This window comes from Cololabis saira, chromosome 9, assembly GCF_033807715.1.
Source record: "Cololabis saira isolate AMF1-May2022 chromosome 9, fColSai1.1, whole genome shotgun sequence".
In the NCBI taxonomy this organism is placed as follows: domain Eukaryota; kingdom Metazoa; phylum Chordata; class Actinopteri; order Beloniformes; family Belonidae; genus Cololabis; species Cololabis saira.
Genome location: NC_084595.1, coordinates 230,001 through 242,500, shown reverse-complemented (window position 1 = coordinate 242,500; position 12,500 = coordinate 230,001). Strand labels below are relative to the sequence as shown.

The 12,500-nt window shown below is 54.7% G+C and overlaps 1 protein-coding gene across 1 annotated transcript in view; it reads left to right on the top strand.

The window, feature by feature from the left end:
• Positions 1–1,989, top strand: part of LOC133451333 (synphilin-1-like) — a 21,054-nt gene extending 19,065 nt beyond the window's left edge. Inside the window, exon 12 of the mRNA XM_061730299.1 lies at positions 1–1,989. This exon is cut by the window's left edge and continues 422 nt beyond it. Coding sequence (XP_061586283.1) covers positions 1–587 — 587 coding nt within the window. The 3' untranslated portion in view covers positions 588–1,989.
• The last annotated feature ends 10,511 nt before the right edge of the window (positions 1,990–12,500 follow it).

The following is a 12,500-nucleotide window of genomic DNA, read 5'->3' as shown; positions in this document are numbered from 1 at the left end:
ACCTGGTGATGAGGAAGCACCTCCCGAACCCGCCGTCCTCCACCGAGAGGAAGCTGGCTTTCTCTCTCAGCGGCTCCAAGTCGGTGGACAGTATCGGTTACAACCCATCCCCGACGTCCAGCGACCCCGACGACACCGCTAACGCTAACGCCGCTAATGGCCAGAAGGTGGCGACCAGCCCCAAGAGCGCCCTGAAGTCGCCGTCGTCGCGCAGGAAGACGTCCCAGAACCTGAAGCTCAGGGTCACCTTCGACGAGCAGGTGCACAAGAGCTCCGGCTCACAGGAGACGGAGCCTAGCCGCGCCGCGGCGGCGCCGGGTAAGGAGAGGACGCCGGCGGCAGCGGCATCGTCGGGGGGTTCCGAGGGCAAGCGCTCCTTCGGGACGTTCCGCTCCATCATGGAGACGCTGAGCGGAAACTCCAACCACAACAACAACAACGCTAGCAGCAGTAGCGGTGCTAGCAGCGCTAGCACCGGCGCCGCGGTCAAACCGTCCACCTGCCAAAACTCACCCGGCAGGAAGTCCGAGACTAAAGCCGGTCCTGGAGGCGGAGCCAGAGGCAAGAGCAGAACCAGCAACGTTTGATTAAGATTAAAGGCTGGATTAAGGTTCTGCGTTAAACCAACGCAGAATTTACGCCGTCACCGTGACGTCGTCGTGAACCTTCGGACTTCTCCGACATTCCATTTCTCCGCGGTGCAGTACCCCCCCCAGAGCACTAGGGGGGTGCGATCTTTTCCTGAATGGTTTATCCAACTTTTCCGGTCACAGTAAATCAAAGAGAGAAGAAAATCACACATACTCAAAGAAAAATAGCGCTGAAAGTTCACGACTGCTTCAAACCGGAAACCTGAAATGCGTTGCTACCAAGCGAACCAATCACAGCCCTCTCGGTCTGTGTTGGTCTGCGACCTCTCGACACGTAGTTACAATTTGTGGGAGGTGCGTCAGGCACGGCGTAGCGTGCGGCGTGGGCTCGGCGTCGATTTGTTGCAGAACCATAATCCAGCCTAAAGAGTCGAGAGACGAATCTGGTCCCTCGATTGAAAACTTCTTCAAGAGACGCACCTTGAAGTGAACCGTCCCTCCGGCGAAGGTTTTGGTGAAGTTACAGTGTGGAACAATCACTGACGTCTGCTGGAAAAACAGACTTCAAACGTGTCCAATGTTGCCTGGATCCTGGATTCTGGGCACACGATCCTGAATCCAGCTGATCAACCTGAGTCCCAGGATCCAGGATCAGCTGTCCAGGTTTTCAGGATCCTGGATCTTGTGAACCCCAGCAGACGGTTCCTTCGGGGCCGTCTCTTTGGACGTTTTCATGGTTTCTGCTGAATCTCCATCGTTCCACACCGTTTCTTTGACTAGTTTAAACCTCTTTGAAGAACTTCTCTTAGTTTTAAACGGCCAGTTTTGCTGGTCGTCGTCATCATCCGTCCTCTCGACCGTCTCATCGTCTTCACCAGAGACTGAAGGACGTGTTCGGGTTCATGTGTCTCGAACCCGGTTCCTCCTGGTTCCGTTGGTCCAGAAACGAGTTAAAAACCAGCGTTTTTTCCCGGCAGATTTGTTTTTCCTGCTCGTCTGTCGTTCCGTTTCTCCCTCCGGTCGACACTAAAGAACAAGTATTTATGTTTCTGCACACTTTAGGATTTAAATGTTGTTATAATCAATGCACATGCTCACGTGCGCCAGCACAACAAGTACTTTTTAAAACCACTGTTTTTATATATTTTAGTATTTAATTTTGTTCTTGCATTATATTCCTGCACAAGTTTTTTTATTTCTACACTCATTATCAATGCAGTATTTTTTCCGGCATGAAGTAGACGTTAGTTGTTGTGTTTTTTTGAGACGGGGAGGTTCGATCGCACCTTCTACAGCCGCCCAAGGCAGAAGAAGAAGAAACTTCCAGAGATTTTATGCAGCTTTCATGAGATTAACATTTACAAAAGTCGAAGCTTGAAATAAAAGGACGATGCTGTCACTTGATGCTGTTTTCTTTTCCTCAAACAAAGTTCAAGACTCACAGAACCACAACTTTTCCATGAAACCTCTTTTTTAACCTCTTCATACGCGCCACCACCTGAGATAGTGGGGTGTCAAGGTACCAGGATACTGGGGTAGTGGGGTGTCAAGGTACCAGGATACTGGGGTAGTGGGGTGTCAAGGTACCAGGATACTGGGGTAGTGGGGTGTCAAGGTACCAGGATACTGGGGTAGTGGGGTGTCAAGGTACCAGGATACTGGGGTAGTGGGGTGTCAAGGTACCAGGATACTGGGGTAGTGGGGTGTCAAGGTACCAGGATACTGGGGTAGTGAGGTGTCAAGGTACTGGGGTAGTGGGGTGTCAAGGTACCAGGATACTTGGGTAGTGGGGTGTCAAGGTACCGGGATACTGGGGTAGTGAGGTGTCAAGGTACTGGGGTAGTGGGGTGTCAAGGTACCAGGATACTGAGGTAGTGGGGTGTCAAGGTACTGGGGTAGTGGGGTGTCAAGGTACCAGGATACTGAGGTAGTGAGGTGTCAAGGTACCGGGATACTGGGGTAGTGGGGTGTCAAGGTACTGGGGTAGTGGGGTGTCAAGGTACCAGGATACTGAGGTAGTGGGGTGTCAAGGTACTGGGGTAGTGGGGTGTCAAGGTACCAGGATACTGAGGTAGTGAGGTGTCAAGGTACCGGGATACTGGGGTAGTGGGGTGTCAAGGTACTGGGGTAGTGGGGTGTCAAGGTACCAGGATACTGAGGTAGTGGGCTGTCAAGGTACCGGGATACTGGGGTAGTGAGGTGTCAAGGTACTGGGGTAGTGGGGTGTCAAGGTACCAGGATACTGGGGTAGTGGGGTGTCAAGGTACCAGGATACTGGGGTAGTGGGGTGTCAAGGTACCAGGATACTGGGGTAGTGGGTTGTCAAGGTACCAGGATACTGGGGTACCAGGATACTGGGTTAGTGGGGTGTCAAGGTACCAGGATACTGGGGTAGTGGGGTGTCAGGGTACCAGGATACTGGGGTAGTGGGGTGTCAAGGTACCAGGATACTGGGGTACCAGGACACTGGGGTAGTGGGGTGTCTAGGTACCAGGATACTGGGGTACCAGGATACTGGGGTAGTGGGGTGCCAAGGTACCAGGATACTGGGGTACTGAGGTGTCAAGGTACCAGGATACTGGGGTAGTGAGGTGTCAAGGTACCAGGATACTGGGGTAGTGGGGTGTCAAGGTACCAGGATACTGGTGTAGTGGGGTGTCAAGGTACCAGGATACTGGGGTAGTGGGGTGTCAAGGTACTAGGATACTGGTGTAGTGGGGTGTCAAGGTACCAGGATACTGGGGTACCAGGATACTGGGGTAGTGAGGTGCCAAGGTACTGGGATATTGGGGTAGTGGGGTGTCAAGGTACCAGGATACTGAGGTAGTGGGGTGTCAAGGTACCAGGATACTGGGGTAGTGGGGTTTCAAGGTACCAGGATACTGGGGTAGTGGGGTGTCAAGGTACCAGGATACTGCGGTAGTGGGGTGTCAAGGTACCAGGATACTGGGGTAGTGAGGTGTCAAGGTACTGGGGTAGTGGGGTGTCAAGGTACCGGGATACTGGGGTAGTGAGGTGTCAAGGTACTGGGGTAGTGGGGTGTCAAGGTACTGGGGTAGTGGGGTGTCAAGGTACCAGGATACTGAGGTAGTGGGGTGTCAAGGTACCGGGATACTGGGGTAGTGAGGTGTCAAGGTACCGGGATACTGGGGTACCAGGATACTGGGGTAGTGGGGTGTCAAGGTACCAGGACACTGGGGTAGTGGGGTGTCAAGGTACCAGGATACTGGGGTAGTGGGGTGTCAAGGTACCGGGATACTGGGGTAGTGAGGTGTCAAGGTACTGGGGTAGTGGGGTGTCAAGGTACCAGGATACTTGGGTAGTGGGGTGTCAAGGTACCAGGATACTGGGTTAGTGAGGTGTCAAGGTACCGGGATACTGGGGTAGTGGGGTGTCAAGGTACCAGGATACTGGGGTAGTGGGGTGTCAAGGTACCAGGATACTGGGGTAGTGGGTTGTCAAGGTACCAGGATACTGGGGTACCAGGATACTGGGGTAGTGGGGTGTCAAGGTACCAGGATACTGGGGTAGTGGGGTGTCAGGGTACCAGGATACTGGGGTAGTGGGGTGTCAAGGTACCAGGATACTGGTGTAGTGGGGTGTCAAGGTACCAGTATACTGGGGTACCAGGACACTGGGGTAGTGGGGTGTCTAGGTACCAGGATACTGGGGTAGTGGGGTGCCAAGGTACCAGGATACTGGGGTACTGAGGTGTCAAGGTACCAGGATAATGGGGTAGTGAGGTGTCAAGATACCAGGATACTGGGGTAGTGGGGTGTCAAGGTACCAGGATACTGGTGTAGTGGGGTGTCAAGGTACCAGGATACTGGGGTAGTGAGGTGTCAAGGTACCGGGATACTGGGGTAGTGGGGTGTCAAGGTACCAGGATACTGGGGTAGTGGGGTGTCAAGGTACCAGGATACTGGGGTAGTGGGGTGTCAAGGTACCGGGATACTGGGGTAGTGAGGTGTCAAGGTACTGGGGTAGTGGGGTGTCAAGGTACCAGGATACTGGGGTAGTGGGGTGTCAAGGTACCAGGATACTGGGGTAGTGGGTTGTCAAGGTACCAGGATACTGGGGTACCAGGATACTGGGTTAGTGGGGTGTCAAGGTACCAGGATACTGGGGTAGTGGGGTGTCAGGGTACCAGGATACTGGGGTAGTGGGGTGTCAAGGTACCAGGATACTGGGGTACCAGGACACTGGGGTAGTGGGGTGTCTAGGTACCAGGATACTGGGGTACCAGGATACTGGGGTAGTGGGGTGCCAAGGTACCAGGATACTGGGGTACTGAGGTGTCAAGGTACCAGGATACTGGGGTAGTGAGGTGTCAAGGTACCAGGATACTGGGGTAGTGGGGTGTCAAGGTACCAGGATACTGGTGTAGTGGGGTGTCAAGGTACCAGGATACTGGGGTAGTGGGGTGTCAAGGTACTAGGATACTGGTGTAGTGGGGTGTCAAGGTACCAGGATACTGGGGTACCAGGATACTGGGGTAGTGAGGTGCCAAGGTACTGGGATATTGGGGTAGTGGGGTGTCAAGGTACCAGGATACTGAGGTAGTGGGGTGTCAAGGTACCAGGATACTGGGGTAGTGGGGTTTCAAGGTACCAGGATACTGGGGTAGTGGGGTGTCAAGGTACCAGGATACTGCGGTAGTGGGGTGTCAAGGTACCAGGATACTGGGGTAGTGAGGTGTCAAGGTACTGGGGTAGTGGGGTGTCAAGGTACCGGGATACTGGGGTAGTGAGGTGTCAAGGTACTGGGGTAGTGGGGTGTCAAGGTACTGGGGTAGTGGGGTGTCAAGGTACCAGGATACTGAGGTAGTGGGGTGTCAAGGTACCGGGATACTGGGGTAGTGAGGTGTCAAGGTACCGGGATACTGGGGTACCAGGATACTGGGGTAGTGGGGTGTCAAGGTACCAGGACACTGGGGTAGTGGGGTGTCAAGGTACCAGGATACTGGGGTAGTGGGGTGTCAAGGTACCGGGATACTGGGGTAGTGAGGTGTCAAGGTACTGGGGTAGTGGGGTGTCAAGGTACCAGGATACTTGGGTAGTGGGGTGTCAAGGTACCAGGATACTGGGTTAGTGAGGTGTCAAGGTACCGGGATACTGGGGTAGTGGGGTGTCAAGGTACCAGGATACTGGGGTAGTGGGGTGTCAAGGTACCAGGATACTGGGGTAGTGGGTTGTCAAGGTACCAGGATACTGGGGTACCAGGATACTGGGGTAGTGGGGTGTCAAGGTACCAGGATACTGGGGTAGTGGGGTGTCAGGGTACCAGGATACTGGGGTAGTGGGGTGTCAAGGTACCAGGATACTGGTGTAGTGGGGTGTCAAGGTACCAGTATACTGGGGTACCAGGACACTGGGGTAGTGGGGTGTCTAGGTACCAGGATACTGGGGTAGTGGGGTGCCAAGGTACCAGGATACTGGGGTACTGAGGTGTCAAGGTACCAGGATAATGGGGTAGTGAGGTGTCAAGATACCAGGATACTGGGGTAGTGGGGTGTCAAGGTACCAGGATACTGGTGTAGTGGGGTGTCAAGGTACCAGGATACTGGGGTAGTGGGGTGTCAAGGTACCAGGATACTGGGTTAGTGAGGTGTCAAGGTACCGGGATACTGGGGTAGTGGGGTGTCAAGGTACCAGGATACTGGGGTAGTGGGGTGTCAAGGTACCAGGATACTGGGGTAGTGGGGTGTCAAGGTACCGGGATACTGGGGTAGTGAGGTGTCAAGGTACTGGGGTAGTGGGGTGTCAAGGTACCAGGATACTGGGGTAGTGGGGTGTCAAGGTACCAGGATACTGGGTTAGTGAGGTGTCAAGGTACCGGGATACTGGGGTAGTGGGGTGTCAAGGTACCAGGATACTGGGGTAGTGGGGTGTCAAGGTACCAGGATACTGGGGTAGTGGGTTGTCAAGGTACCAGGATACTGGGGTACCAGGATACTGGGGTAGTGGGGTGTCAAGGTACCAGGATACTGGGGTAGTGGGGTGTCAGGGTACCAGGATACTGGGGTAGTGGGGTGTCAAGGTACCAGGATACTGGTGTAGTGGGGTGTCAAGGTACCAGGATACTGGGGTACCAGGACACTGGGGTAGTGGGGTGTCTAGGTACCAGGATACTGGGGTAGTGGGGTGCCAAGGTACCAGGATACTGGGGTACTGAGGTGTCAAGGTACCAGGATAATGGGGTAGTGAGGTGTCAAGATACCAGGATACTGGGGTAGTGGGGTGTCAAGGTACCAGGATACTGGTGTAGTGGGGTGTCAAGGTACCAGGATACTGGGGTAGTGGGGTGTCAAGGTACCAGGATACTGGGGTAGTGGGGTGTCAAGGTACCAGGATACTGAGGTAGTGAGGTGTCAAGTTACCAGGATACTGGGGTAGTGGGGTTTCAAGGTACCAGGATACTGGGGTAGTGGGGTGTCAAGGTACCAGGATACTGGGGTAGTGGGGTGTCAAGGTACCAGGATACTGGGGTACCAGGATACTGGGGTAGTGGGGTGTCAAGGTACTGGGGTACCAGGATACTGGGGTAGTGAGGTGTCAAGGTACCAGGATACTGGGGTACCAGGATACTGAGGTAGTCGCGTGTCAAGGTACCAGGATACTGGGGTAGTGGGGTGTCAAGGTACCAGGATACTGGGGTAGTGGGGTGTTAAGGTACTGGGGTACCAGGATATTGGGGTAGTGGGGTGTTAAGGTAACAGGATACTGAGGTAGTGGGGTGTCAAGGTACCAGGATACTGGGGTAGTGGGGTGTCAAGGTACCAGGATACTGGGGTACCAGGATACTGGGGTACCAGGATACTGGGGTAGTGAGGTGCCAAGGTACTGGGATATTGGGGTAGTGGGGTGTCAAGGTACCAGGATACTGAGGTAGTGGGGTGTCAAGGTACCAGGATACTGGGGTAGTGGGGTGTCAAGGTACCAGGATACCGGGGTAGTTGGGTGTCAAGGTACCAGGATACTGGTGTAGTGGGGTGTCAAGGTACCAGGATACTGGGGTAGTGGGGTGTCAAGGTACCAGGATACTGGGGTAGTCGGGTGTCAAGGTACCAGGATACTGGGGTAGTGGGGTGTCAAGGTACCAGGATACTGGGGTACCAGGATACTGGGGTAGTGGGGTGTCAAGGTACTGGGGTACCAGGATACTGGGGTAGTGAGGTGTCAAGGTACCAGGATACTGGGGTACCAGGATACTGAGGTAGTTGCGTGTCAAGGTACCAGGATACTGGGGTAGTGCGGTGTCAAGGTACCAGGATACTGGGGTAGTGGGGTGTTAAGGTACTGGGGTAACAGGATACTGGGGTAGTGGGCTGTCAAGGTAGCAGGATACTGAGGTAGTGGGGTGTCAAGGTACCAGGATATTGGGGTAGTGGGGTGTTAAGGTACCAGGATACTGAGGTAGTGGGGTGTCAAGGTACCAGGATACTGAGGTAGTGGGGTGTCAAGGTACCAGGATACTGGTGTAGTGGGGTGTCAAGGTACCAGGATACTGGGGTACCAGGATACTGGGGTAGTGAGGTGCCAAGGTACTGGGATATTGGGGTAGTGGGGTGTCAAGGTACCAGAATACTGAGGTAGTGGGGTGTCAAGGTACCAGGATACTGGGGTAGTCGGGTGTCAAGGTACCAGGATACTGGGGTAGTCGGGTGTCAAGGTACCAGGATACTGGGGTAGTGGGGTGTCAAGGTACCAGGATACTGGGGTACCCCACTACCCCAGTATTAAATGACCCACAAATCATTCAAATGAGATTATTTTTAATATTCCAGCTCTTACATGAGGGCCAGCAGTGGGTAGAGAAGGGGTATTTGAGTCGGGTGTCTTATGGACTTCTCGGAACACGGCGGCCGCTTGAATCGCGGTCAGAAGTCGACACCAGATCAAACACTTTATCTAAAAATGAAGTGAAGGAATTTGAGCTGAAAGTTGAAGGATTAATCGATAATTTCATCTCCACTTGATTTCACGTCTTTGAAGGATGTTATTGTTCTGGGATGTGTAAAACGCAGGTTGTGGTCTTAACTGGACCGTCTTCGTAGGGTCTCCTCCAGGACGAGGGGATGGCCTGAACCGATACTTGATGAGAGCCGAGATCTGAGCCCAGATCTGGTTTTTAATCTGTTGTGACGGCTGACGACAAACTGAAATAAACTTTATTTCTGGACTTTGTGCTCGCCATCGTGCTCGCCCTTCGCGCTGGCCATCACGCTTGTCTTTTGCGCTCGCCCTTCGCGCTCGCCGTCTTGCTCGCCCATCGTGCTCCTGTGTACTTTTCCACTTTCTCCTTTTTTCTGGGCCGTTAGAACATTTGGGTGATGTCACCTTGGGCATGCCTACTGTTTATCAAAATTTCCTGAAATTTTCTAGTTATTATTTTATTATTATCATTATTACTTTCGTTTTCAGAAACATTTAGGATAAAATGAAAAAAAATGGACTGGCGGAACCGGTTTTGGTTGGTCTCAGACATAAGTATTTTAACGTGGAAACACTCCTACGCTACGTGTCTGTACTAGTACTAGCTAAGTACCACATGGCCCGCTCCCGCTGTGCCGTCCCATTGCATTATGGGATAAGTGTGCACACTTTCCGGGTAGTTTTACAGACTGCCGAAGGGAAACTGCAGTATTTTTTGAAATACGAGTATTAATCGTTTGCAGTTTTATCAAAACGGCCCGAGTTCTTCAAAACGAGGACTTAAACATCGAAGGTTGCTTCTCTAAAAGCCCTCGTGGCGCTCATAGAGACGCTATCGTGGTTCCCCGGGGCGTCGGCGTCGCCGCCGCCTTCGCCGAGCCAGATGGATGTCGGTAATTGAGGGGGACGTTTGCTAACGGAGCGAGTGTTTGCTAACGGAGCGAGTGTTGACTTCACAAACAGCCACTTAGCAGGATTTATGGTGTTTGGGCAGCAAATTGGCCGTTGATGGTTCCCACGCGGGGAGCCTGGGGGCGGGGGGTGGCCCCTAACGGGGGCGGGGGGAGCCCTAACGGGGGGCCCTCCATCACCGCGGGGTGGGGGGTGAAACACGAGCCTGAAGGCTGACAATTAGTACAACAAGGGGGATTATGGGAAATGTTCAACCCTCCTCACCGGCTCATGACGCAAAAAAGGACATGAGTTGTTTGTTTTGTTTCTTCTCTTCCTCTTTTCCTCTCTTTTCGGGGGGGTAATGGAGGGGGGAGGGGGGTTGAACTGATAAATTAGAGCTCATTTATTGGACAACGGTTTTTGAGTCGATACCCAGGAGCCTCGGCTGTGCAGCCGGGACGAGGATCCGCGGCGGCTAATTGGTTCAGTCTGTTTGGATGTTTGGTTGGGGTTTGTGAGGGGGGAACACACACACACACACACACACACACACACACACACACACACACACACACACACACACACACACACACACACACACACACACACACACACACACACACACACACACACACACACACACACACACACACACACACACACGGCACACACCACGAAAACCAACGAGACGAGCGCCTGATTTGACAGCCGCTATAGATTTTTGTGTCTGTTGTTTCGGCTTATTTGTGTGCTTCTTTTTACTCAGTCAATCAAATTTAATTGACACCGCTGGGCGATGTCCGGGGGCCCCGCGGCATGCTGGGAATGTTGGGATGACAGGCCTTTAATGCCAGAGAGAGGGGTGGGTGGTGGAGGGGGGGGGGGGCGATCCCACGGCCCGTCAACGGCATTAATTGATGTAACGGCAGCCATGATGGAAAACAATAAATACAACCTTTAACAAAAACAACACGGTAATTAGACGAGCTGATAAACATCATCAGTCTTCCAACGCCGCCGCCGCGCTAGACGCTACGTGCATAATGACGTGAGTCTACAGCAAGGAGAAAGTAAACAAAAGAACAAAAAAAATAGACGTGAAAAATATCGTACCATCATGCTCAGCTAGCCCAGACTAAAAACCAGCGCACAGAAGAGATAAGAAGTGTAGAGTATCAGGGCCATGCAGGAGAAAAAATATTTGAGAGAGGAAGATTTTTTTTATTGTGCACTTCGAGAAAAAAATCGAAATGTCGAGATTATTATTTATCGTTATCATTATTCTTGACATTTCGACTTTTTCAACATTTCGCGAAGGCTAGTGCAAAGGCGATAGCGAGCGCGAAGGGCGAGCGCGATAGCGAGTGCGAAGGACGATCACAATGGCGAGTGCGAAGGGCGAGCGCGATGGCGAGCGCAAAGGACGAGTACGATGGCGAGCGCCAAAGACGAGTGCGATGGCGAGTGCGAAGGCGAGTGCGAAGGCGAGTGCGAAGGGCGATCACAATGGCGAGTGCGAAGGGCGATCACAATGGCGAGTGCGAAGGGCGAGCGTGATGGCGAGTGCGAAGGGCGAGCGTGATGGCGAGGGCGAAAGACGAGCGTGAAGGACGAGCGCGATGGCGAGTGCGAAGGCGAGTGCGAAGGCGAGCATGATGGTGAACGCCAAAGGCGAGCGAGAAAGACGAGCGCGAAGGACGAGCACAAATGGTGAACGCCAAAGACGAGCGCCAAAGATGAGCGCGAAGGGCGAGCACGATGGCGAGCAAGATGGCGAGCGTGATGGCGAGCGCGATGCCGAGCGCGATGGGCGAGCGCGAAGGGCGATGGCGAGCGTGAAGGGCGAGCACAGTGGCGAGCAAGATGTCGAGCGCGATGTCGAGCGCGATGGCGAGCGCGAAGGGCGAGCACAATGGTGAACGCCAAAGACGAGCGCGAAGGGCGAGCGCGATGGCCAGCGCGAAGGGCGAGCACGATGACGAGCGCGAAAGACGAGCGCGATGGCGAGCACAAAGGGCGAGCACGATGGCGAGCGCGATGGCGAGCGTGAAGGGCGAGCACAATGGCAAGCAAGATGGCGAGCGCAAAGGGCGAGCACGATGGCGAGCGCGAAGGGCGAGCACAATGGTGAACGCCAAAGGCGAGCGCCAAAGGCAAGCGGGAAGGCCAGTGCGAAGGGCGAGCACGATGGGCGAGCACGATGGGCGAGCACGATGGGCGAGCACAAAGGGCGAGCGCGATGGCGAGCACGATAGCGAGCGCGATGGACGAGCGCGAAGGGCGAGCGTGAAGGGCGAGCGCGATGCCGAGCGCGAAGGGCGATGGCGAGCGTGAAGGGCGAGCACAGTGGCGAGCAAGATGTCGAGCGCGATGGCGAGCGCGAAGGGCGAGCACAATGGTGAACGCCAAAGACAAGCGCGAAGGGCGAGCGCGATGGCCAGCGCGAAGGGCGAGCACGATGACGAGCGCGAAAGACGAGCGTGATGGCGAGCACAAAGGGCGAGCACGATGGCGAGCGCGATGGCGAGCGTGAAGGGCGAGCACAATGGCAAGCAAGATGGCGAGCGCGAAGGGCGAGCACGATGGCGAGCGCGAAGGGCGAGCACAATGGTGAACGCCAAAGGCGAGCGCCAAAGGCGAGCGCCAAAGGCGAGCGGGAAGGCCAGTGCGAAGGGCGAGCACGATGGGCGAGCAAGACGGCGAGCGCGAAGGGCGAGCACGATAGCGAGCACGATGGACGAGCGCGAAGGGCGAGCGTGAAGGGCGAGCACGATGGCGAGCGCGAAGGGCGAGCACGATGGCGAGCAAGATGGACGAGCGCAAAGGGCGAGCGCGAAAGACGAGCGCGATGGCGAGCGCGATGGCAAGCGCGAAAGACGAGCGCGATGGCGAGCACGATGGCGAGTGTGATGGGGAGCGCGATGGGCGAGCACGATGGCGAGCACCAAGGGCGAGCATGATGGCGAGCGCAAAGGCGAGCACGATGGCGAGCGCGATGGCAAGCGCCAAGGACGAGTGCCAAGGCGAGCGCGATGGCGAGCGCGATGGCAAGCACGATGGCGAGTGCGAAGGGCGAGCGCAA